We start from the raw sequence: 26,492 nt of genomic DNA, 5'->3' as shown, positions 1-26,492 counted from the left end.
TAATTACCATAAGAGATGTTAAAAATATAATGTGTTCTCTGACTAAGAGAAAGCAAGACAAATTGAGCAGTTAAATACCAGTGCACGCAAGGATCTTATTTATAATACAAGGATATTATTTATTCATACATGTATCTTATTTATAATACAAGGGTATTATTTATAATTATATGTACAAAGACATCATTTATTATAGTGAAACTAGAAACTATCTAAATTTTTATTAAAGAAAGAGTAAACAAATTATGGTATTCTTCTTCTTTGGAATATTTTCAAGACATTAAAAATAGTAAATTAAAATTGTATGTTCTAGGCTTCCCTGGTGGTGCAGTGGTTAAGAATCTGCCTGCCAAAGCAAGGGACACAGGTTTGAGCCCTGGTCCAAGAAGATCCCACATGCTGCGGAGCAACTGGGCCTGCGTGCACCACAACTACTGAGCCTGCGCTCTAGAGCCCGCGAGCCACAACTACTGAAGCCCGCGCACCTAGAGTCCGTGATCCACAAGAGAAGCCACTGCAATGAGAAGCCCACGCACCGCAACAAAGAGTAGCCCCCACTCGCCGCAACTAGAGAAAGCCCGCCGCGTGCAGCAACCAAGACCCAACACAGCCAAAAATAAATAAAACAAAAAAACAACAAAAAAACCCCCAAAACTGTATGTACTAATAGGGAAAGATGTTTAGGATATACAGCCTGGGAAAAAAGCAAACTGAGAAACAATGGACTATGACGTAATATATATATTTTTTAAAAAAAAGAACCTGGTTGTGTTTATAAATTCATAGAAAATGTCTAGAAGAATGAACACCTACCTGCTAACAAGAGTGCCTGCTGAGGGGCTTTCCTGGTGGTGCAGGGGTTAAGAATCCATCTGCCAATGCAGGGGACACGGGTTTGAGCCCTGGTCCAGGAAGATCCCACGTGCTACAGAGCAACAAAGCCTGTGCGCCACAGATACTGAGCCTGCGCTCTAGAGCCCGTGCACCACAACTACTGAGCCCGCAAGCCACAACTACTGAAGCCCGCATGCCTAGAGCCTGTGCTCCGCAACAAGAGAAGCCACAGCAATGAGAAGCCCACGCACCGCAATGAAGAGCAGCCCCCGCTCACCGCAACTAGAGAAAACCGGCGCGCAGCAACAAAGACCCAACACAGCCATAAATAAATAAATAAATAAAATTGATTCTTTAAAAAAAAAAAAGAATGCCTGCTGAGAATGGCAGTGAGTTTGGAGGGACGGGGCTGAAAGGGGGGACTTTCACTTTACATCCGAATGACTTGACTCTTTTTTACCGTTTGTGTTTCCTCCATAATTAAGAAAGAAGAAAATATGAGTGTGGTTACCATTTGGTAGCAGAGCCACAGTATTATCCTCGTCAATATTTGTGTTGTACGTTAGTGCATAGCACGCACCTGTAAGAGAAAACCCAGAGGAGAAATTAAGACAAGAAAAAAATCACACCTGCAAGAAGTCAGTGGATTATTTTCGCAGGATAACAAACCTTCCGGGTCACTGCTCCAGCTCACTCAGCCAAGCTGGAGGACACGCAAGGCCAAGCACAGCTAGTTCACGCCCCTGCCTAGGGCCTGTCTGTGCAAGCTGGCTACCAACGAGCAGAAAATGGACTCAGGATGGAGCGCATACCTCCGGGGATGCTGGTAGAGGGGCACAAAGTGGAAGAGCAGGTGAGCGTACACACCTGAAAGGCAGAGTTCCAGATGAAGACTCAAAATGTGCCACAAACTTGTGTGAAGTCAAGAAAGCTACTCCATTTCTCTGAGCCTCAATTTTCTCACCTGTAAAATGGGGGTTGCAGGCCTATTTCATAGTGTTGTTGCCAGGGTTAAGTCGGGTCAGCTATGTAAAAGCCCCTGCCATGGCCAGTGTCCACACTGTTAACAAAATAGCCTCAGACTTCTTTTTTTTTTTTTGACCACACCACACAGCTTGTGGGATCCCAGCTGCCCGAGCAGGGGTCGAACCTGGGTCCTCAGCCATGAAAGTGAGGAATCCTAACCACTGGACCACCAGGGAATCCCCCAGCATCAAGCTTCAGAACCAAAGAAAGGAATTATGTCCATGAGACCAAAGACAAGATGTCAGTGGCCCTTGTGCAGTGATGTATATAGTGAGGGGGGATCCCTAAAGGCACGCTGAAATAGTTTCAAACAAGTGGCTCCTAGGATATAACTGGAACAAGCCAATCCACCAAGCAGACACAGATGGGAATGAGGTGCACAGGCGAGGCTGAGAGCCACAACGTCTAAGCTGAAGATGCTGAATCCCAATCAGCACCTGACTCTGGGGCCAGCAGCTGTGGCTGCATCAGGAGACCACCCTCTCCAGACAGCTGTCATGGGGACTGCGGGGAGAACAGAGGTCTGTCTCCGCAGCCACACACCCAGCAGCAGCGCATCTGAACACAGCGGTCGACAGACTTTCCTCTCCGTTAACCCTCATATGACACACGCCCACACAACCCCTGTGGACCAGCGCGATCAGAAACCACCACCTAATCAGGGCACACAGAGTCGGCTGAGCTACTGCGGGACGGATGCACACACCTGACCACGCAGACGATCTCCAGCAGTCCTATTCAGAACAAGAGAAGGACCCTGGTATTGCCATGTGATCTCCCTGGACTTCCTCACCTCACCGCGTTCATAGACACTACACGGCTTTTCTTACCTTTCTTGACAAAAGTATTGATGAATTCGTGTGCGATTAACTCATGAAGAGGTAAATCCTTCACAAAGTAATAGGGTCCAGAGTCCATGACCAGGTCTTTCAGTTCTTTTGATAGTATCCCACATTCAGGAATCAGAAATGAAACCTATTGGAATGTGCAATATAAACAAGTCTTATTTTTTTTAATTGACACATAGCTGACTTACAATATTACATTAGTTTCATGTGTACAGCATAGTGATTCAGTATTTTTGCAGATTATACTCCATTATAGGTTTAAACAAGTCTTATTTTCATGTAGATCAACACCCAGGTTTTTAGGGATGATACAACATCATGAAGGCTGCTAACCATTCCTCCACAGCTTTCAAAAAAACTCTGAAATTAACTTACCAATCTCAGAGTGGGAGATGGGGATCGACATATATACACTATTGATACTATGTATAAAATAGATGACTAATGAGAACCTACTGTATAGCACAGGGAACTCTACTCTGCTCTGTGGTAACCTAAATGGGAAGGAAATCCAGAAAAGAGGGGCTATATGTATACGTATAGCTGACTCACTTTGCTGTACAGTAGAAACTAACACGCCATTGTAAAGCAACTATGCTCCAATAAAAATTTTAAAAATAAAAATAAAAATAGAAAAAAAAACCCCAAAACTTACTAATCTCAGGAAAAGAGAAATTTGACAACTCAAGTTTTCCATTTCTGTATTCAAGCTTACAGTACAGGAAAGGTGAATGAGCAAAACAATTTTAATGGGAAGCTCTTGCTTACGGTTTTTTTTTAAATAATTTTTTAAAATTAATTTTATTTATTTTTGGCTGCGTTGGGTCTTCCTTGCTGCGCGCGTGCTTTCTCTAGTTGCGGTGAGCGGGGGCTACTCTTTGTTGCTGTGCGTGGCTTCTCATGCGGCGGCTTCTCTTGTTGCAGAGCATGGGCTCTAGGCGTGCAGGCTTCAGTAGTTGTAGCACACGGGCTCAGTAGTTGTGGCTCGCGGGCTCTAGAGCGCAGGCTCAGTAGTTGTGGCGCACGGGCTTACCTGCTCCACGGCATGTGGGATCTTCCCGGACCAGGGCTTGAACCTGTGTCCCCTGCACTGGCAGGCGGATTCTTAACCACTGTGCCACCAGGGAAGCCCTTGTTTGTGTTTCATCTTTTACAAATGAGCAATATATTTTATGTCCCGTTCCTATCACTACATTAATTTTTAGGGAAATATAGTACAATTGAATATCCCTAGATCTGTGTATCCTAGTACCAGGCTGGAATCAAAGGAACTGTCCCTTAGGGTATAAGGAATTTAGGGACACCAATTATTAAGAGGTTACATGGAAGCAGAAGTCTGCTGGATGTTTACCCTTTACAGATAGAAAACTTTACAGATGGGACGGGAGAGATAAGGTACACATCCCCGACTGCTGTCTGTGATGAACTTTCCATCCAAAGCAGAGATAGTCAACCCGACAGGTTTCAAACGTCACCCAGGTGCTCCACACCTTGAAAAACCACCCTCCCGAAGCTGGGACACCAGTTTGTCCCTGAAGGACCAGGATCACCAGTTGTGTCTGAGAAACTAGCCAGTCAGGCCTGAGTTGAGATTAGGCTGGTCGATTTAAAGTGTAAAAGGCTTAAAGCATTTTCATTGTAAGGTTTATTCTGAAGCCCTCTCCACTTAAATGGGTTGGTGAAGCCCGCCCAGCATACACTACCTGGGAATTAGGGATGTTCTCTTCTACTCTCAGCAGATCCTGGATAAACTGATAATTAACCTCACCGATGCTTCAACCACCACATTCGCGAAAAAGGCGCCCGAGAGGGTGACATTTTCACGAAGCAACAGCGAAAGCCGCTCTAAAGTTGTGCATACGAGCAGGGAAGCCTCGGCGAATTTCTGCAAAAGCTGCCGAAATGGTGCACTCTGGCTGGACAACGCAGAGGCAGCAGGCAAAGGGGTAGGTTTCTCAGGTATCAAACTAGCGCCCATAAGCGGTTCAGAAGGGAAAGCAGCTTCCCGGACTCCGTACGAGGCTCTACAATGACCCGCGAGCACGCGGTGGGGGAAGGAAGCCGGGGTGGGGAAAGGGCGGGTCCGTCCCGGGCTGCGGGTCACACCCGTCAGTCCCTCGTCCCGGCCCCGCCCCTCCCGGGACGCACCCCACCCGCGGCGGTTCGGGGCCGGAGTAAGTGGCCAGAGGCGCGGCGAACTCTGTCAGGCGCACGCCACCCTGCTCCTCCCTCCGAAGGCGGAACACCGCCCCGCGCCGGTGCATCCTGGGACTTGTAGTCCGGGGGTTGGGGGGGGCAAACCACAGGCCTGGAGCGGCTAGAGACTACAGTTTCCAGCATGCCTGGCAAAAGGCCCCGCCCCTCCGCGCGCCGAGAGCGGGGGGAGCAGAGCGCGGCTTTCCCCAAGCCTCCACCGCCGGCGGGATGGTGTGCGGTCGGCGGGCCCGGGATGTGGACTCACCCTGTAGTTGTGATAGTGCGTCTCAACGAGATGCCGGTGGCGCGACTTGTCGTGGCCGAAGTTGGACTTTTCGCAGACCAGCAAGTGCCGGGGCACCTCTCGCAGCCGACACAGCATGGCCATGGTCTTCCTCACGCAGGCCCTGCCAGGGTTCGGCTCGCCCCGCCCCTTCCCCGCGGGCATGCGCATTGCAGGCACGCCGCACGTGTTGAGGCGGTCCCGGGTAGGGGCGGGGCTCGTGCTGGGGGCGGGCCTAGGCTTCTGGCAGAAGCTCGCTGATGGTTACCTGCAAGGTGCCCTACCTGAAATTAGTTCTCTTGCCAGAATCCTTCCTCTAGGCCCCAGGTTGCTCCTTCCCAAATTGCTAAGGAAGTTTGTGTCTAAAGGTAATACATAATACCTTTAATAGGACTCCTTAAGACCCCTTCAGAACCACTTTCAAATGCTTTTAAAAATATCCTTTTGGGCCTCCCTGGTGGCGCAGTGGTTGAGAGTCCGCCTGCCAATGCAGGGGATACGGGTTCGTGCCCCGGTCTGGGAGGATCCCACATGCCGCGGAGCGACTGGGCCCGTGAGCCATGGCCGCTGGGCCTGCGCGTCCGGAGCCTGTGCTCCGCAATGGGAGAGGCCGCGGCAGTGGGAGGCCCACATACCGCAAAAAGAAAAAAAAAAAAAAATCCTTTTGGAACCGATTTTAATAATTTCTTGCTATTGGAGGTTACAGTGATAATGCATTTTTCCATCTAAGTTTTCTGATCAACTCCAAGTGCTGTACTACTGCATGCTTCTCAAACTGGAGTATGCACAGTCCCAATTCTATGCAGAGAGGACGCAAAACAGCAGAATATTTGTAGTACAGCCTTATGGAGCATCAGTTTTACTATAAGATTTGGAAGAATAGAACTTAAGTAATTTGGAAGGTATTTACAAATCTAAAACTAAGACAGACTGGAAAGTCCTCTGCCATTAATGTCAGTATCCTGTGCCTTAGATGTCAGATTATCTCTGTGAATACTCTAAGGAAAACCTATTTTCCATTATTATTATTATTATTTTTTTTCGGTATGTGGGCCTCTCACTGTTGCGGCCTCTCCCGTTGCGGAGCACAGGCTCCGGACGCGCAGGCTCAACGGCCATGGCTCACGGGCCCAGCCGCTCCGCGGCATGTGGCATCTTCCTGGACCGGGGCACGAACCCGTGTCCCCTACATCGGCAGGCGGACTCTCAACCACTGCGCCACCAGGGAAGCCCAAAATATTGTATTAAGTTTTGAAGGCTTAGTGTAAATTCTATACCTATGAACTTCAGCTGGAAAATGTATGGCGAGATAAGTAGCTGCTGTGCATTTTGGGTGTTGAGAACTCAGAGGTGTTCTTACAGGGAAGCATGACGAGGATATGATCTGCGGGGTGTCCTGTGTTATGAAATAGAAGGCCAAAATCCTATTTATTTCACAGATGAAAGCTGCAACTTCAAGTCAGTTTGGGGCTGAGGAGTCCTTTCTGCCTACCTCCCCAGAGTTCTGCGTGTGTAATGTCCCTCGCCGATCACATTCCTCCCTCCCTCCCTCCCCACTGGGTGGTTTGTCAGCGGACAAACACACCTTCGTGTTGTGCATTAAACAAGCAGACCTCTTTTGACCACAGGTCGCTCTGCGTTGCCGCTGTTTCTCTGCCCCATTAGGGCTGCTTCTCCTCACATTCTCTCCGGAACCTGTTTCATTCCAGCTTTTCTCCACAATGCTTCACTGAAATGGCTCTGCAGCCCCTCCCCACTGTCTCCACCCTACAACCACTGCCAGTCACAGCCTCCCGGCCGTCTTGCCCTCCTACAGTCTGTCCTCCACTCAGCATCCAGACTGATCTCTGGAAAATGTGAACAACATGATATATGCAACCCCCGCCCCCACTTAAACCCTGTCACTGGCTTCTCCTTGCAGTTGAATAAAGGTTTAATTAACCTGGCCCCTGCCAACCTCTGCGGCCTCATCTGCCCTTGCTTGTTCATACCATTGTGTCCGATTTTCTGGTTTCTAGAGCTCAAAGCCCTACCAACATCTCTCCTCAGACCCAAAGTGGGGAGAGACGGTGTCAAGTCCAGGGAGGGAGCGGAGGGGTGCAAGCAGGAAGCTTCCAAAGCTCGACCTCTGCGTCCCAGCTGCTGCTTGGTGTGGCCCATTCCCCCTGTCCAGAGATCAGACAGCAAAGGAGGGAAGATGGGGCCCCCAGAGGGTGGAGCCCAGTGTCTTCAAATCTGTCCACAACCTTGACCTCCAGAGTTTAGATTTGGAGGGAACAGATTAAAGACAAACTTCTTATGTTGCGATCTGGCCTTGGGCCCTAGTGGTCAGACTCTGGTTGCCTCTTTCCTCCTGTCAGGTGGGGCACTGAGTGCAGTTAAGCACCAATCACAAGCATACATGATGACAAGAATTTCTGTATAACTCAAGAGATCCAACTTTAAACAAGGGGAGAGGGAAACCAGCACCTATTGAGTGCCTACTGTTTGCCAAGTCACTTGTGATGAACATATCATTGAACCCTGGCATCCTGTCTGCAGTGGGCGTATGTATTAGTTAGCTACTGCTGCATAAGAAGCCACCCCAATACTCACCTAGCTCAGGCTGGGCTCAGCTAGACAATTCTTCTGGTCTCAGCTGGGCTCCTTCGTGCATGTGTGGTCAGCTGCAGGTTGGTTAGGGGGCTCTACTTCTGGTGAGGAGCTGGCTGTTGACTGGGGACCTTGGTTCTACTCCCTGAAGTATCTCATCCTCCAGCAGGCTAACATGGGCTTGTTGTCATGGAGACGGCAGGGTTCTGAAAGAAAAAGCAGAAGCATCTAAGACCTTTTAAGCCGAGGTCCCAAGCTGGCCCACTGGCATGCCCACTGCATTCTACTGGCCAGCCCTGATGCAAGGTTTTGAGGAACAGATTCTACCTCTCAGTGGGAGCAGCTGTAAAATCACATTTCAAAGGGCTTGGATACAGGGAGGGATGAAGAATCACTGCCGTTTGTACACTCAGTACAAGGATGCCTTTTCTCGAAAACGAGGTTTATATAGCTGTTCCAAGTCCAGTAACTTGTCCAAAGCCCCACAGCTACTGAGTGGCTGGGCTGAGACTGGGAATCAAGTCCACCTGTCTTCAGAGCCCACCCACTGCCACTGGACCCACTGCTGAAGCAGCCTCCCGAGCCATTCGAGGTTCTGGAGGCGGACACTTCTGCAGTAGGAACAGACTGTGCAAAGATTTCAGTGTCTAGTACTCTTCACCTGTGGGAATAATCCCTTTGAGAGAGTGCTGAAGTGTCTTGGAAAGACTTGGAATAACTTGGGGAAATGGCCAAGGGCTGAGTTGAGGAAATCAGGCCCCAGCAATTTCGTTTTCATTACTAATCAATCACAGGAGAAATTTGAAAAATACATAATGCACTCCACATGTTGGCAAATTCTTCTCATCTTTTTTTGGTACTTGTAGGCTATTTATGATTTTCAACACAGACTAAATCAAACTACCACGTCTAAAACCACCTCTGACTCTGAAAGCAAGTGACACAGAAATAGATCTGCTAAGAAGACATTTCCTCCTGCTGCTGAGTAAAGTAGTCCTTTGCTTTTAACAGGGCAAAGCTGTTTTCGGAGACCCCGTAGCACACACGGAAGTCACTTGCAGCTAATGCATCGACAGCCCTGAGTCAGTGGTTCTCACCCCTGGCTGCACAGGACCATCACCTGGGGGGCTTTTAAAATTCCTTAAATCCGAGTGCAACAGACCAATTAAATCAGAATCCCTAGAGTGAGACCTGGGCATCGGTATTTTTTATGGCTCTCCAGGTGATTACAGGGCCTGGTCAAGGCTGAAGACCATCACTTTAAACCCGCATCTTTGAGTGAACTTGTTCCAAATGGTTTATCAAGTAAAAGCGTTTGCTGCTGGGTCGTGGCCTTTCAGCCTCCCCTGCACTGCCTACTTACCATCCTTGGCATCCCTTCCACTAGTTTTATTCCTGATTCAACCCAGTTCTGCAGGTTCTGAGTGCACACTGTGCACGGGGCGCTGTGTTAAGAGTCGTGGTCCTGGCGAGCTGCTCTGGAAAAAGTATCGCATCATAAAAAATAAAAATCACGCCACCTACCAAACGGAGGCAAAAACTGGAAGACTCTAAGGCGTCACCTGAGGGTTAGGACGTGAATACTTTGGAATATTAAAATCCATCTGATGAGACCATCAGTGAACATGTCCTGCTTCAAAACAAGACAAAACCCTGCTGTTATTCTGAGATACTGAGTTAGGATTTTTGTGTAAATATGCAGCATTTAAATTTTTATTGGCAGTAACATGCATACAGAGATATATGCAGGAATCATTCACGGGCACCTCGATGGGTCATTACAGAGTGAACACACTTGTGTGGCCAAGAGCAACACCAGCTTCACTCCAGCCTCCCCGACACAGCCCACCATCACTTTCTCCCTCCCTCCTCCACGAAGAAACCAACACCTCACCGGCTAACACTGTAGACCAATTTCCGTTTTTTATAAAAGCATTTTGTTACAGAAAATTTAAAGCATTTACAGAATAGCAAAATGCTATGAGACCTGTCACCCAGCTGCAGTGACTACTAATTATCTGCCAGTTCTCTGTCATCAATACCTCAAGCTACTACCCACCCTTCACTTTTCTTTCAATTGTTTTTCTTTTTCATGAGGTAAGAGGTACATACATTGAAAGGCACAGACATTCACTGTGAGAAATAAATGCACCCATGTATACGTCACCCCTTTCAAGAACAGAATATTTTCATCACCTCCAGAAAATTCCCTCAAGTTCCTTCCCAGGCAATTTTTTTCTCCCCCCACAAGCAAACGCTCTTGTGATTTTTTTCACCACGGGTTCATTTTGCCCGTCATCCTACAATAATGTGTCACGGCCAGCTTGTCTCACTCAGCAGTGTGTTTATGAGATTCATCCACAGTGTGTGCCCCTGTAGTTTGCTCCTCTATATTCTGAGTTGTATTCTCCTGTATAAACATATCAGTTTGTTGATACATTTTTCTATGTATGGATATTTGGGTTATTTGCTGGTTTTGGCTACTGTGGCTCAAGGGTCTATGAGCATGCTTGTACAAATACTTTTTGTATTCCATTTAATTCCTTTACTAGCATTTAAGCGCCACCTCTTTGCATTGTTTTAGTGGTCGTTCCAGGGGTTACAATATGCATCTTTCACATATTACAACCCACTTAGAACTAATAATGTACTATTTTCATATGTGGACAGTATAAAAGCCTCTCCGTAGAGCAGGTCCACTTACCTCTCTGTATCCTTTGTGCTACTGTTGACATACATCGTATGTCTACACGTTATAAACCCCACAATACAATGTTATAATTTTTGCTTTGAATACTCATAGGTCTTTTAAAGAAAATAAGAGAAAAAAGTTACTAATAAATATTTGGAGGAAATATCTGAGGCAAATATGCTGTGTCTCCTTTAAGTTTCCCTCAGAATGTTTGCATTCAGGACCAAATCCTGCCTACGGTAATTATTATTGGGGTATCCTGGTGACGACTGCGTCCTCTGGGTAATAATCCAGTGCTATCATCATTTATTTTGTTGCTCATATTGTTCCAGCTTGAGCCATTGGGAGCTCTTCCAGGTCAGCTTTTTTTGACATTTCCATACTTTTTTTTTTAAAAAAGCACCTTCTTAGTTTCTGGCATTATTAAGATGCTCTAGGCTCATCTTGTATCTTCCACCTCAATGCTAGAATTAGCCTTTTCTCCAAGAAACCCTGACTCTTTTTATTGGAAAATGGTACAGTAGTCCCCCCCTGAGCTGTGGTTTCGCTTTCAGCAGTTTCAGTTACCCATGGCCAACCACGGTCCAAAAATATTAAGTGAAAAATTCCAGGAATAAAAAATTCATGTTTTAAACTGGGCACCATTCTGGGTAATGTGATGAAATCTCTCCTGTCCGGCTCTGTTCCGCCTGGGTTCCCCTGCCATGGACATCGTCAGCTCCTGACATCCAACCATCCACATCGTCATGGCTGAGAATCCAGGATGACAGGAAGCAGACGACCCCCCTTCTGACATATGGTCAGAAGGTCAGTAGTAGCCTAATGCTATGTCACAATGCCTACGCCATTCACCTCACTTCATCTCATCGCACAGACACAAGAAGAAGGGTGAATACAGTATGATAAGATATATTGAGAGAGAGACCACATCCACATAACATTTTTACAGTATACTGTTACAATTGTTCTATTTTAGTATTGGTTATTGCTGTTAATCTCTTACCATGCCTAACTTACACATTAAACTTTATCATAGGTGTGTAGGTATAGGGAAAAAATCATAATGTATGTATAGGGTTCAGTAGTATCTGTGTTTTCAGGTCAGTGAAGAGCTGCGGTGCAGACTGTGCACTGCAAGCCCTGCAGGCAGGCTTCACAATCCACGTGATCTTTCCTGTGCAGATTTCACATTAAATAATAGGAAAAAAAGGGAAATAACTGCAGCACTAGCACAGTGCCTACTGGATGACAGTAAAGAAATGGTAGTTTCTTTTCCTTCTTTGTTTTTCTGCAGTGGGTTAGACAGGCACAGTTTCCCTAGAGAATGTTGACTGAGACGTCGCTCCAGCACAAGGAACCAGGGCTGAGGAGCAGCTACTGGCAGCTGTATTTGTGAGCTGCCTGAGCTGATTTATTATTTTATTTAAAGTGATTTATTTATTTATTTATTTTTGGCTGTGTTGGGTCTTCATTGCGGTCTGCGGGCTTCTCATTGCGGTTGCTTCTCTAGTTGTGGAGCACGGGCTCTAGGCATGCGGGTTTCAGTAGTTGTGGCACCTGGGCTCAGTAGTTGTGGCTCGCGGGCTCTAGAGTGCAGGCTCAGTAGTTGTGGCGCACGGGCTTCATTGCTCCGTGGCATGTGGGGTCTTCCCAGACCAGGGCTCGAACTTGTGTCCCCTGAGGCGGATTCTTAACCACAGCGCCACCAGGGAAGCCCTGATTTATTATTATCACGATTACGTTTTGACAGATCTACTCAGTACTTCATGTGCGTGAAGCCCTTAATAGCAGATCTGGCTACAACAGTGGTTGGCTGCACCATATAGCTGAATTCGTGGACAAGTATTTGGAGTGACTTGTCAGGGGCTGGTATGTAAATCAGTGCCAAGTGTATGTAAGTAGGTCTCCAGGCCCAAATTCTGCCTCGTGACAACACAATCCACACCACAATAATCACACTCACTACTCTGAGCATCTGAGGGCACTTGCGTGTAGAGACATTCACAGAGCAAACAACGTTCCTGGGGGGGCGGGACACACTCGGGGTGTCCATGTGGCCCAGGTTCCAAAACGGAGTGGGGTGACAAGGCTGCTGTCCCTGGAACTCAAAGCTTTAACAAAGGTGGTAAAGAAGTGGGAAAAGGAGGAACCTGCTGTTTCCTCACAGCCTCAGGCCCAGTGGATCTCTAGTCCAGACAGTGTGGAGAGGAGAAAGGTATTTGCCCTAGATAAGCATCTGCAGGAAGATTTCAAAGCAGCTGTGTGAGCCCTGGAGAGGGAGCCACGTGGGTGAGCCCTCATCTGCAGAGTTGCCAGGACGGCCCTGTGCAGATGTTAGTGATCTGATGGAAGGAAGTGAAAAGCGTTCCTTCTGACAACATGTCAGGCCCCTGCTCTAGAATCTGTGATCCTTCTGTCCAGAATAAACGTCGCTTCAGTCACCAGCACAGCAACGTGGGCTTCCCCTGGGGCTAAGTGTAAGCCCTGGACGCAGTGAGTTAGAGCTCAGAGGGACCGGGCCCAGTAAGCGCCCCACTCACGGTCACGTGACATAAATAATGCTGTACTTAGGAATCCTGGACGATGGTAACCGTCATGTCAAAAAAGCATGTGCATCTTCTAAGTTGTCATAATATTTTGGCAAGCAGCCTTACAGAAATGTATCTATGAATATTCCCACTGATAGTAAGAAGTCACATTTCCAGTTCCTTCCTGATGCTGAGTATTGTGAGTTTTTTCATCTCTGCCAATCTGATCCTTTAATATGTATGCTTTTATATTTATTTCTTATTAGTGATGCTTAAAATCTTTTCATATTTTAATTAGAGTTTTAAATTTCTTTTTTAAAACTGCCTATTCTTGATATTTTTGTATTAGAGTACTGATTGTTCCGTTACTAATTTGTCCATCACATACATTGCGTATATTGGAACTATTTGGTCATGGTGCTTGACAATTAACAATCATTAAACAATTTTTATCACAAAGCATACATCGTGGCATTTTCTTAAACAAGTGGACATTTCTTTTTCATGGTTAGCCTGAAAGTGTGTGCAAAATAGTTCTACCTGATACTTGTTTTTTAGAACCTGTCCCTTAAGCTGTAGGAAGATCACTGCACCTTACAGTAAACCACCAGAAATGCTTGTGGTTCCTATTTTTCAGCAACAGAGTGAGCCTTGGGCTCCTGAAGCTTGGAGGGAGGACACAGCTGAGTGCAGCCCGTTCCCAGGGAGGCAGGCAGAGCAGCTGGGGTCACGCGAGTCCCCGTGAGTCCCTGCCTGCCGCTGGATGGCAGAGAGGGCAGTACCCAGCAGACCTGTCACGTGCACTTAGCATCAGAGAGCAAAATTAAGAAGGCATCACTCTGGCAATTTCATTAGCCATAATATTCAAACCGGAAACATATTTGCTTGAAGTACTCTAGAAAGCAGTACGTCAACAATTCCTGTCCCCTTTGATGGAGGGGAAAAAAAACCCCAGATTTTGAGACGCCCACCAGAGAGGGTGGCCCAGGTGGCTGAGTCGGAAGACCTTGAGCTCACCTCCGCCCACAGACACATCAAAATTACAGCTACTTACAGAGCAACTATCTATGAGAATGAGCTGGAGACCAGTAGAAAAGATTTCCCACAACTAAAGACATAAAGAAAGAACCATGGTGAGATGGATAGGAGGAGACGCAATATAGTCAGACACATGCCCCAGTTTGGTGACCCACAAATGGGAAGATTTTCAAAATTGCAGAGGTTCTCCCCGAGGAGAAAGGGGTCCAAGCTCCATATCAGGCTTCCCAGCCTGGGGTTCCTGCTAGGGGATGTTGAGCCCCCAGAACATCTGATTTTGATAACCAGTGGGGCTTATGTTTAGGAGAGCCAAAGGGCTGTAGCAAACAGAGACTCCCCTCTTAAAGGGCATGTGCAAAACCTCACACACTCCAAGTCCCGGTGCAGAGCCAGTAATCTGAAAGGAGCCTGGGTCAGACCCACTTACTTATCTTGGAGAGGCTCCCTGAAAGGCAGGGGGCAACTGGGGCTCCCCTGGGGAGTGAAATGTAGGGTGGTTAGAATGTGTCTGAACTGCAAAAACACAAACGTGTAGAGTCTAAAGATGCTACTAAACAACCAGTGGGTCATTGAAGAAATAAAAAAATACCTGGAGACAAATAAAAATGGAAATACAGGGGCTTCCCTGCTGGCACAGTGGTTGAGAATCTGCCTGCCAGTGCAGGGGACACGGGTTCGAGCCCTGGTCTGGGAGGATCCCACATGCCGCGGAGCGGCTAGGCCCGTGAGCCACAATTACGGAGCCTGTGCGTCTGGAGCCCGTGCTCCGCAACGAGAGGCCGCGATAGTGAGAGGCCCGCACACCACGATGAAGAGTGGCCCCCACTTGCCACAACTAGAGAAAGCCCTCGCACAAGAACAAAGACCCAACACAGCCAAAATAAATAAATTAATTAATAAACTCCTACCCCCAACATCTTCTTTAAAAAAAAAAAAAAAGAAATACAATGACCCAAAATGTATGGGATGCAGCAAAAGCAGTTCTAAGAGGGAAGTTTGTATCATTACAAGCCTACGTCTAGAAGCAAGAAAAATGTGCTATAACCAACTTTCCCGTGCAGAGGCAATCATGCATTTGTTTTTGTAAAATAGAGATGACACTCTTTGCTTTTATACACCCCCTTTTAAATAACCAGTGTTACTGTAATCACTTCAGAATTCTTTGAAACAATTTCAATGGCTATATAATATTAAATCAAAAGAACATGTCATATCATAGGAAACAAACTTATGGCTACCAAAGGGGAGAAGGAGAAGGGAGGGACAAATTAGGAGCATGGGATTAACAGTTACACACTACTATGCATAAAACAAACAACAAGGATTTACTGTAGAGCACAGGGAACTATACCCAATATCTTGTAATAACCTATAATGGAATATAATCTGCAAAAAAAATCACTCTGCTGTACACCTGAAACTAACACAATATTGTAAATCAACTGTATTTCAAGAAAAAAAATATAAAAACATGTTATACTTTACCTTCCCATATTCACTGGACATTTAGGTCACTTTCCAATTAAATTTGTATTAATTTACGCAATTATTTGATGAACATCTGTCTGACTCATCAGACTGCAAACTCTTGTGTTTGTTTCGTCACTATTATATTCTTATCCTGTAGCAGTACCTGAACTATACCAGGGAGACTATAGAATCTGGTGAACGAATGTGCCTATGCTTCGATTCTTGGTTCAAATCACCCTCAACCACAAAACATTCCTGATCTACCTCAATTGTACATTGTGGTCTCTCTTCTGAAATTTCCTTGTGGTTCTTTTTCTGGAACTCCCTCGCAGGAAAAAGAGGGAAATGCTGTTTCATGAGCACTGTTATGTGCTGGGCACCGTGCTGGTCATATTCAAGGAGAAAGTCCATGCCCCCAAAGGCTGGCACCCTAGCCTAGAGGGCATGCTGCAAAACCCACCATGAGGGGCTTCCCTGGTGGTGCAGTGGTTAAGAATCCGCCTGCCAATGCAGGAGACACGGGTTCAAGCCCCGGTCCGGGAAGATCCCACATGCTGCGGAGTAACTAAACCCGTGCACCACAACTACTGAGCCTGTGCTCTAGGGCCCGCAAGCCACAACTACTGAGCCCTCATGCCACAACTACTGAGCCCGTGCGCACCACAACTACTGAAGCCCGTGTGCCTAGAGCCCGTGCACCGCAACACTAGAAGCCACGACGATGAGAAGCCCATGCACCGCAATGAAGAATAGCCCCCGCTCGCTGCAACTAGAGAAAGCCCACACACAGCAACGAAGACATGACAAGCCAAAAATAAAAACAAATAAATTAATTGAAAAAAACAAACAAGGGCTTCCCTGGTGGTGCAGTGGTTGAGAGTCCGCCTGCCGATGCAGGGGACACGGGTTCGTGCCCCGGTCCGGGGGGATCCCACATGCCGCGGAGCAGCTGGGCCCGTGAGCCATGGCCGCTGAGCCTGCGCGTCCAGAACCTGTGCTCCGCAACGGGAGAGGCCACAACAGTGAGAGGCCCGCGTACCGCAAAAACAAACAAAGAAACAAAACCCACCACAAAATCTTCAATCAAGGGACCTTCCAGAACTCTCTGGTGGCCTCACCAAGCAGTCTGACTCTGGACAAAGCTCAGGTCCACCCCGCCTGAGATCTGTCCCCTGTGCCTGGGGACGGTCTGAGAGGACAGAGGCCAAGCACACGGGGCTCAGGGGATTGGCTGTGGTGGCTGATCCCCGGGCAGGCAGATGTGAGCTGGCATCTCAGGAGTGGATGCACTAAAGCGAGCGCTAACCGTCTGACTTTGTCGAAGGCGGGGGGTGGTTAGAAGAACTCTGTGATGGCATCTGCAAAGAGAGCGAAAATGGGAAGGAGGAATGCACGAATGGTAAGTCATTAGCTCATCTGGAGAAAGGGAGAAGAAAGCGGGATTCTGAGACTTTCTTGCCTTGTTCACATACTGTGCTTATTCTCAGAGAGACCTGCCCAGAATAAAAATGTCACTCCCCAGCCCTCAAACTGCAAGCCAGAAAGAGAGGTGTGAATCATCACACACTCACATCAACACAGGCCTTCATTTCCTTCCCCCTTAAATGACATTTTTTTTTTTTGGCTGTGTCATGTGGCTTGTGGGATCTTAGTTCCCCGACCAGGGATCCAACCTGGGCCCACGGCAATGCAAGCACTGAATCCTAACCACTGGACTGCCAGGGAATTCCCAAATGACACTTTTAAAACTAGTGAATTTCTCAGATTTTTAACCTCACACATGGGAGACACAAGGTTTCAACACTAAGAGTTAATCGAAAACAATGCAAGATTTTACTTCCATTCACATCGTAAATTTTGAGTAGCTCTATTTTTTTGGTGCAATAATGCACATCTTTAAGCAGCTGAGCAAGTATTTAATTACATTTTATTAATGATTTTAGGAAAATGATATAGAACTTCCTAAGGATGAGTGTGTGAAAGACTTAGGCGGGAGAGGAAAGGTGGTGGCTGGAGGTTGCAACATCCAACCAGATTTGATTTTAGAGATAGGATAACTTTCAAAATTTAAGCAATTTACACGACAGACTTCCACATGGATGAAGAATGATTCTGGAGTATACACGAAACGCAGAAGACATCTACCTAATGGAGATGAAGTAGATACAACAAAGGTTAGTACAAAATTTGCTCTTTATACATTTCCCTTTCTGAATGCTGTTGCCCACCACCCCTGCACTGCCCTAACCTTGGCTCCTTCAAGGCACCGAGGCCGGGATCAATTATGATAAGAGGTAACGATAAATAAACACAAGAACTCCACCCCAAACACCCCCCCCACTCCCACCTCCATTTGCTCACACAGTTACCTCCCTTCTGCTCAAGTCCAAGTCCTCCCCGTCCTGAGAGACGTCCCTTAAAGGCGACATCTACAAACTCTGCAAGAACACATGAAGCCTAATGCACAATGCTATGGGATCTGTAAGAACCTTTTTTCATACAGGATCTTAAAAAGACATGAGCATCATGAAAACTGCAAATCACATGACATTGAAATGAATACTGATGTCAGAAGAGTAACTGGGGGAACGATGATTTTGTACAAGTGACCCAAGAACAGATACTCTATGAAATCAGGAGAAATCTGTTCCTTTTCCTCCCTTTGAAGCCCAAGAGTGGGTCAGATCCTCCAGGAAAGACCTACACTTGCTGATAACCCTGACATTTATAATATGGATGAGAAATGACTCTTATGTAGCTTTCACTAAAAAATTTAGCTAGTTTTCCTCTGAAAACCACCATTCTTAGAAAGCACAAATTTCTCAAGTGTCGAGGGACCAAAAGATGTACAATTACTTGCCAATCAATGTTTCCTATTCCAATCAAGAAGTCCTTTCTCCCAACCGACATTCCACCTATAAAAATAGTTGTTGACTTTAATAGCCATGCCAGTCTCTGCACTGCCTTAAGAGGTCAGAAGAATGCAAAGAAATGAGAGAAGAAAGGGCAGATGCTTTCCAGCCATCAGGTAGAGCTGGCACTTTGAGAGCTGAAGGGCTTTCAACACCTAGCACACAACAGAGGAGCTGTGGGTAAAACTGAAGTTGTCAGCTGGTCACCTTCCTTCACTCTCCATTTGTGGGTCTTCTCATCATTGGTGCTTTGCAGCTTCCTCCCTCCAGATGCCTCCAGCTGTGCTGACCTTGGAGAGCAGTGCATCCTCAGGGAGAATCAGAACTACGAGACCTGCCAGGCGGCATCCCGGCCACTTGGGTGCTGACGTGGCCATCCCCAGTGTGTACTCTGAGCACTTGTTTCTCAAGATGCTCAGGTGAAAATCTCCCCAGACCATCTGGAAAATTGAAGACTTTACCCTCTCTAAAGATTCACAGTGGATATTTGCATCTTCTGAACCAGTTTGACCCTGGGATCTATTTATCATGTGGCATTTATTAATAACCAAGCACCTTCTGTCCTGCAGGGCATCTGAAATCTTCTCAGTTAATGTCTATGTTCCGGGCAACCCAGGAAGGCACGTGGAGCGTGCTGTGTGCCTCTGCTGGACCCCAGCAGCCCAGAACTTACCTCGTCCACCCTACCTTTCCAGGGGAATGGTGTACTGTTTTCACCACGCACACGGCTCACTGCTAAATGCACTCCTGACATGTTCATTCTGCTCTGTCGGGGTCGGGTCTCCGAAGGCCCCTGCTATCCCGTCCTTCCTCAGCCAGCTCACGTCCACCCATCCACGCACTCCGTCCTCACTTCCTTTAGGAAGCCTCACCTTCCCTCCACTCCCCGCAACCTCCCAAATCCCCAGGCTGGGTTCAGGGCCCAGCCTCTACACTTATCTGCACCGTTCACCAACTAAAAGTAAAGAGACGCTTCTTTATTACTTGCTGGGTGCTGGGCACCTAATAAACACTTGTGAATCAATCTCCAGCTAAGTACTGCTCCTGGAGGACAAGCAGTATGTTTTATCAGCTTTCTAGCTCTAGCACCATCCAAGCACATAGTAGCTGCCCAGTAAATACATCTGTTTAACAAATATTTATTATCCATATTTATATGCCCAGCTCCTAATATTCCCTCAGGAGTCAAAATATTAAGGACTTGGATAAATTAATTTGTACAAAATAGGAAAGGATTGGCCAGGGGAAAGGGGCTCTTCCAATTTAACAAGTGGCTTTTAAACAGACAGCTCAGGCCGAAGGCATCACTCCGTGTCTGCTTTCCAGCTCGTAAGCAGCGGAGAGGAGCAGGGAGGCGGCCCTGAGCCACCGCCCTCCTGTTAGATCTGGATCGGGCTCCTCCTGATGCTGTGGCTCCTGGGGCGCTAGTGCACCCCGGCCTGCAGGGCACTGTCCCCTGAGCTGAACGGGGCTCCATCATGCTCAGCGATTCCAGCACTATGGACAGCTCCATTTTTCTTTCAGGTTTTCAGGTAGAATTTGTGCTTGGGGCCCTGCCCTGCTTGTGCAGAGAAGGACTCAGGGGACTGCAGACAAGTTAATTCACAAGGAACTGCCCAACGTGGCTGGTTGTCTCATCTCTCCCACGACCGAACTGGCCACTCGAGAGACACAGTGTCACCAAACAGAGGCCACAGCCCTGAGCCCGGGAGGCTGTGGAGCCCGAGGTTTAGGGCACAAGCTCACAGGCCGGGGAAGGACTGTAGCTGTGGGTGGGTTGGCTGAGGGCAGGGCTTCATGGGGAGGGTGCAGCCCTCCAGCTGGGGTGTCCTGTAGCCCAGGAGCGGACAGGTGGTCATCACTTCGTCACGCTCAAGCCCATCAGTGCGTCCTGGACCGATTCCCATGTGTAGTCCAGGCACAGCACTGACTCCGTCTGCCGGGTCCTTGTAGTTGGGGGGGTGTCTCCCTCAATGTTGTTTGCCTGAGAATGTCTATTTCCCCTTTACTTTTTTTTTTTTTTTTTTTTTTTTTGCGGTACGCGGGCCTCTCACTGTTGTGGCCTCTCCTGTTGCGGAGCTCAGGCTCCGGACGTGCAGGCTCAGCGGCCATGGCTCACGGGCCCAGCCGCTCCGCGGCATGTGGGATCTTTCCGGACCGGGGCATGAACCCATGTCCCCTGCATCGGCAGGCGGACTCTCAACCACTGTGCCACCAGGGAAGCCCTCCCCTTTACTTTTGAAGGACAATTTCACTGGATACAGAATTCTAAGTTGGTGAGTTTTTTCTATTTTGCTTGCATGATTCCTGAGACAGATGGAATTTTACTTTGTCCCACTAGAGGTAAGGTCTTTATTTCCTCTGTTTTCTTCAAGATTTTCTTTGTCCTTGATTTTTCTGCAGTTAGAATATGTCTTAGTGTAGATTTTTTGGGTATTTGCCTGCATAGTGTTCTCTGAGTTTCCTGGATCTGTGGTTTGGTGTTTATCATTAATTTGGGGAAATTCTCAGCCATTATTACTTCAAATATTTCCTCTGTTCCTTTCTCTCTTCTCCTTCTGGTATTCCCATTATGTGTATGTTACACCTTTTGTAATTCTCCCACAGTTCATGGATATTCTGTTCTGTCTCTTTCATGCTTTTTTAATAGGGAAGAACAAATCTGACACCATATTAGACCTGTTTCTTTTACTTTATCCTTTTTGGATATTGCTTTTGCTACAAGTTAATCACTAAAGGGATGTTGCTTATAACTTAAAGTATGCAGAATGGCCCATTTCCTGGAACCTGGCCTCCCATGCCTGACTGTTAAGCCAAAATACCTTTGTTTAGCTCACAGGAAACATCCTGACCAGGCCCACCTGTGAATGCCTGCAAGAAAGAAGAAATTCCGTCTGCTGGCTTTCCAAATAAAGCCACTATTCCTTGTCCCAACACCTCGTCTCTCGATCGCTTGGCCTTTCGTGTGGTGAGCAGTGCAAGCTTGGACTCGGTGACATTTTTTTCTCTTTGATTTTCAGTTTGGGACTTTTCTGTTGATGCATCTTCAGGCTCACTGATTCTTTCCTCTGCCATGTCTAGGTTATAACGAACCCATCAAAGGCATTCTTCATTTCTGTTACATTGTTCTTGATTTCTAGCAGTTCCTTTTGATTCTTTCTTAGAGTTTCCATCTCTCTGCTTACGTTACCCACCTGTTCTCACAAGTGTCCACTATCTCCATTAGAACCCTCAGCTTATTAATCGTAGTTATTTTAACTCCTGGTCCAATAATGCCAAAACTTCCACCATATCGGAGTCTGGCTCTGTCTCTCCAAGCTGCGTTTTTTTGCCGTATAGCACACTTTGCAACTTTTTGTTGAAAGATAGACATGATGTCCTGGGTAAAAGTAAATACGCTTTTAGTGAGAGGCTTTGTTTGTATGGCTAGAAGTTAAGTTGTGTTTGCTCTTTGCTGTAGTTGTAGGTGGTGGTAGGGGCTAAGATTTCCTCTGTGTCCTTGTTTTTGTCTCCCCTATCATCCCTGGGGTTTCCTAGAGTCTTTTTCCTAAATATGGTTTGCAGTTCTTTCTACTGTAATCTCCTGTGATTCTACAGGAGCCCTTGGATGTGGTGGTGAGGTGTCTATCAGACCTCACCGTTCAGTGAGACTGTGCCTAGGGCTGTGACCTGCAAGGGTGCTTCTCAGCCGACCACTCCACTCCCCTGTCCCCACTCAGGGGACACAGGAGGGTAGAGGAGGCTGCAGTTGGGCATTTCCTGTCCCCCAGGACTCTGAGGCTCTGGTAATTCCCAAGGTGGTTGGGCTCTGGTGAAAGTTTCCTTGAGGAAGGGCTTATGATATGGCTTATATTTAAAAAAAAAAAGGTACAAGTGAACTTATTTACAAAACATGAGTCATAGATGTAGAAAACAAACTTATGGTTACTGGGGGGGAAGTGGGGGTGGGGCAGGGATAAACTGGGAGACTGGGATTGACACATACACACCACTGTATATAAAATAGATAACTAGGGGCTTCCTCGGTGGCACAGTGGTTAAGAATCTGCCTGCCAATGCAGGGGACACAGGTTCGAGCCCTGGTCTGAGAAGATCCCACATGCTGCAGAGCAACTAAGCCCATGTGCCACAACTACTGAGCCTGTGCTCTAGAGCCCACGTGCCACAACTCCTGAACCTGCACTCTAGAGCCCGCAAGCCACAACTACTGAAGCCCGTGAGCCACAACTACTGAGCCTGCGCTCTAGAGCCCGCGAGCCACAACTACTGAAGCCCGCACGCCTAGAGCCCGTGCTCCGCAACAAGAGAAGCCACCGCAATGAGAAGCCCGCACACTGAAACGAAGAGTAGCCCCTGCTCGCCACAACTAGAGAAAGCCCGTGCGCAGCAACGAAGACCCAACGCAGCCAAAAATAAATAAATAATTTTAAAAAATAGATAACTAATAAGGACCTACTGTATAGCACAGGGAACTCTTCTCAATATTCTGTAATGATTTATATGGAAAAGAATCTAATAAAGAGTGGATAGAGACTTGCCTGGAGGTCCAGTGGTTAAGACTCCTCGCTTCCATTGCAGGGGGCACGGGTTCGATCCCTGGTCAGGGAACTAAGATCCCGCATGCCACGCGGCATGGCCAAAAAAAATGAATAAATAAATTAATTTTTAAAAAGAGTGGATATATTTATATGTATAACTGATACACTTGGCGGTAGAGCAGAAACTAACGCAACATTGTAAATCAACTATACTCTAATAAAAATTAAAAAAAAAAAAAGAACAGAATGCTCTGGGCTTATTTCCAAAGGGCTACCCCTCCCCTCCCCTGTGGAAATGTGGAAAGCAGGAGACAGTTTTTCTCTAATGCTCAGCCTGAACAGCCAGAGAGCCTCCTGGAGGTGGGCTCACAAAAGTGTGGGGTGCCTTAGGTAAGACTGGCCTCTCTTAATTTTTAATTTTCAAGCTTGTGCACACTGAGCCTCCAGCAACTTGCCAATTAACATTTTCTTTCTCCAGTACTGGCTCTGGTGCGAGCTTCTGTGCTGAGCTATGATTCCTGGTAGTCCCCTGTCCCCAGTTTTGGAGGTAGAGGTTTGCCCTGGACTTCAGTTCTCTGAGGAATCCCAGAAAAGCTATTGATTTTCAGTTTGTTCCACCTTTTTTCCCGTTGTGAGGACAAGAGGGACAGGTCAGGCTGGAAACCAGAAGTCTCATTTAGTTTTTTCCCAAGTTTTTTTTTTTTTTTCTATGACAAATGCTGCTGCATCCTTACATATGTCTTTTGAGGCACATGGGCCTGCAGTTCTGTTACACCAGGAGTGAAATACCTGGTCCTAGGATATGCTGATTTTCAGATCTACCACACGGTGCCAAACACAGTAGACTCCCCCAGCTGTCACTGAGACCCCACTGCTCCCCACCCTCACCAACACTTGCTGCTGCCAGTCTTTCTAATCTCAGCTGTTCTAGAGGGTGTGTATAAAATTTCACTGTAATTTTAGTTTGAATTTACATGATTTTTCAGGAAGTTGAAGACCATTTGGATAGCTTCTTTTGTAAATTACATGGTCAGGTCTTCTATCCATTTTTCTATTAAATTGTGCCTTCTACTTATTGATTTATAGGAGTTCATTACATATTGTGGACATGAGCCCTTTGTCGGTTTTGTGTTGCCTCTATCTACTCCCACTTGGTGATTGCCTCTTCACTCTCTTAATGATATCTTTTAATAAACAAATTCTTAATTTGAGCATAGTCCAAATTATCAGTCTAGGGGACTTCCCTGGTGGTCTAGTGGGTAAGACTCCGTGCTCCCAATGCAGGGGGCCCGGGTTCCATCCCTGGTTGGGGAACTAGATCCTGCATGCATGCCACAATTAAGAGTCCACACGCTGCAACGAAGATCCCGCATGCCGCAACGAAGACCCGGTGCAGCCAAAATAAATAAATAAATATTTAAAAAACAAAACAAACAAAAAAACAAATTATCAATCTCTTCCCATACAGCTGCTGGGGTTTTTGTGTGTGTGTGTGTATGTGATCTGTTTAAGAATTCTTTCCCTACCTCTAGATTATAAAAAAAATTGATCTTAAGAAAGTTTACTTTTTAACATTCACATTTAAAGCTACATTCTTTCCAGGGACTTCCCTGGCGGTCCAGTGGTTAAGATGCCATACTTCCAGTGCAGGGGACGTAGGTTCGATCCCTGGTTGGGGAACTGAGATCCCACAAGCTGCATGTTGTGGCCAAAAAAAACAAAACAAAACAAGAAAAACCAAACAGCTACATTTTTTCTGGAATTAATTTTTGTGGATGATATAAGATTGATTTCAAGACTTGCCTTTTTACATGCGGCTATCCAAATGACCCAGCACCTTTATTTTGTTTTAATGTATTTTTATCACTAATCTACAGTACTTGCTTTGTCATATATCATATAGCCACATGTATGGGTTGGTTTGGGGGCTCTGGTCTTTTCCACAGGTCTATTTTTTATTCTTGTTTCATTATTACTGCCCTAATTCCTGTAGTTTTGTATTGCATTTTGCATCTATGGAGTAGTTTCTCCTATTTAGTTGTTCTTCTTTAACAATGTCTTGGCTTTTTTTGGCCCTTTGCAGCTCATAGAGATTTTAGAATCAGACTGTCAACTTCTGTTTTTAAAACATTGCTGGGATTTTCATTTATTTAGTATTAATTTTTAACTGAATTTTATTTTCTTTCCTCTGTTTCTGATTTTTACTATTATAATTATGACATTTAGTAGGTGATGACGCAGGATTGGTGACTATCAGAAAGCAGGGACAGTATTTTGTATAATATTTTAAGTGTTAAACGTGTCCTACAAGAAGCAAGTCCTTTCAGATAACATTTATAACTGGTCATTACAATAGATTTGTTAGGCTAACCATCCAGTCAAGATTGGTGGGTCAATCTGGCATTTTACGGGAATCTCTAAATCCTGGGAGGGAGAGATGGAGCTCTTGATTATTTCCACTGAAACAATGATAGCAGGATTCTCAAACTCCCAGAGGCCTGTAGACATGTTCTCAATGAGCCCAGGTTCCTCAAAAATATTTTCAAATGTCTTATTTTAGATGATAATCTAAAAAAATTGAGATATGTATATTCTGGATCTTTTAGATGATCTTTATTTTTATAACCAAGTCGTGTAATTTCTATGCCCAAAATTATAACAAGGAAATCCAGAAATCCATATGTAAAGGTTTTGATGTTTCCTTATCAAGAGTCACAGATTCACCAAAATCCTGTAAACGTCACTTCACCCAGCTGACCTGAGGTAACGTCTGGATGGGGGCTTCAAGTCCCCCAGAGTTTTCTGCATCAGTGAGCTGCAGAGTCACCCACCAGACTTCAATAGTGACTGACATGATCATTATTTTAAATACGAGGATAGATGACCGCAAGAGTAAAATATGGCTTCCAGTCTCACAAATGTACAAGTATAACAAATATTTTAATTTCTTCATAATAAATGTGTTTCCTGAGACCACCACAACTGTTCTACCAGAGCAGGCGTGAAGCTGCACACACACTGCACTCGGCCTGTGAGCCCATCAGGGTCCAAGATTGAGCTGGACATAGGAGTGGCCTCCTGGAGACTCTGCCTGCTGGTTCACTTCGGGGGGGACAGGGGGTCAGACGCCTCTTCTCCCCGTGGAGCTGCCCTGTGGCCCAATAGCCCGGGTGCCCACCCTCACTGTGGGGATCACGACCCGTCTACACTGGGAGCAGTTGGGGTGGGAGTGGGGAGGGGCTGTATCTACTAATTACATGGAGAAGCGTGAGGGGCCAAGGATGGGGGAGACTGGATGAGGAAGCAGAACAAACAAACTGGGTCACATACAGAAGCAGAGTCGGTGACAGCTCAGAGGTGTGAATCTGCCCACTTTAAACGAAGTGATACCGATGAGTGGAATGTCCGGACACAGCCCGAGGTTTATAAGCTCTCTATTTTTAAAATTTATTTATTTTTGGCTGCGTTGGGTCTTCGTTGCTGTGTGCGGGCTTTCTCTAGTTGCGGAGAGCGGGGGCTGCTCTTCGTTGTGGTG

At 46.5% G+C, this 26,492-nt stretch overlaps 1 protein-coding gene across 3 annotated transcripts in view; it reads right to left on the bottom strand.

Annotated features, from left to right (window-relative positions):
- The window catches only part of RPP40 (ribonuclease P/MRP subunit p40), a 47,165-nt gene that overhangs the window by 5,941 nt on the left and 14,732 nt on the right, over positions 1 to 26,492 (bottom strand). For 2 of the 3 annotated variants that reach the window (XM_081245401.1, XM_081245399.1), the window contains exons 3-6: positions 7,783 to 7,985; positions 5,170 to 5,455; positions 2,691 to 2,835; positions 1,346 to 1,414 (exon numbers count right to left, since the gene is read on the bottom strand). In XM_081245401.1, the coding sequence (XP_081101527.1) occupies positions 1,346 to 1,414; positions 2,691 to 2,835; positions 5,170 to 5,358 (403 nt within the window). In that variant the 5' untranslated portion in view covers positions 5,359 to 5,455; positions 7,783 to 7,985. The remainder of the gene's footprint in view (positions 1 to 1,345; positions 1,415 to 2,690; positions 2,836 to 5,169; positions 5,456 to 7,782; positions 7,986 to 26,492) is intronic. The other variant, XM_081245400.1, reaches the window with a different exon arrangement.

Source organism: Mesoplodon bidens (assembly GCF_964165515.1).
Source record: "Mesoplodon bidens genome assembly, chromosome: 10".
Classification (NCBI taxonomy): Eukaryota; Metazoa; Chordata; class Mammalia; order Artiodactyla; family Ziphiidae; genus Mesoplodon; species Mesoplodon bidens.
This window is presented reverse-complemented; position numbering and strand designations above follow the sequence as displayed.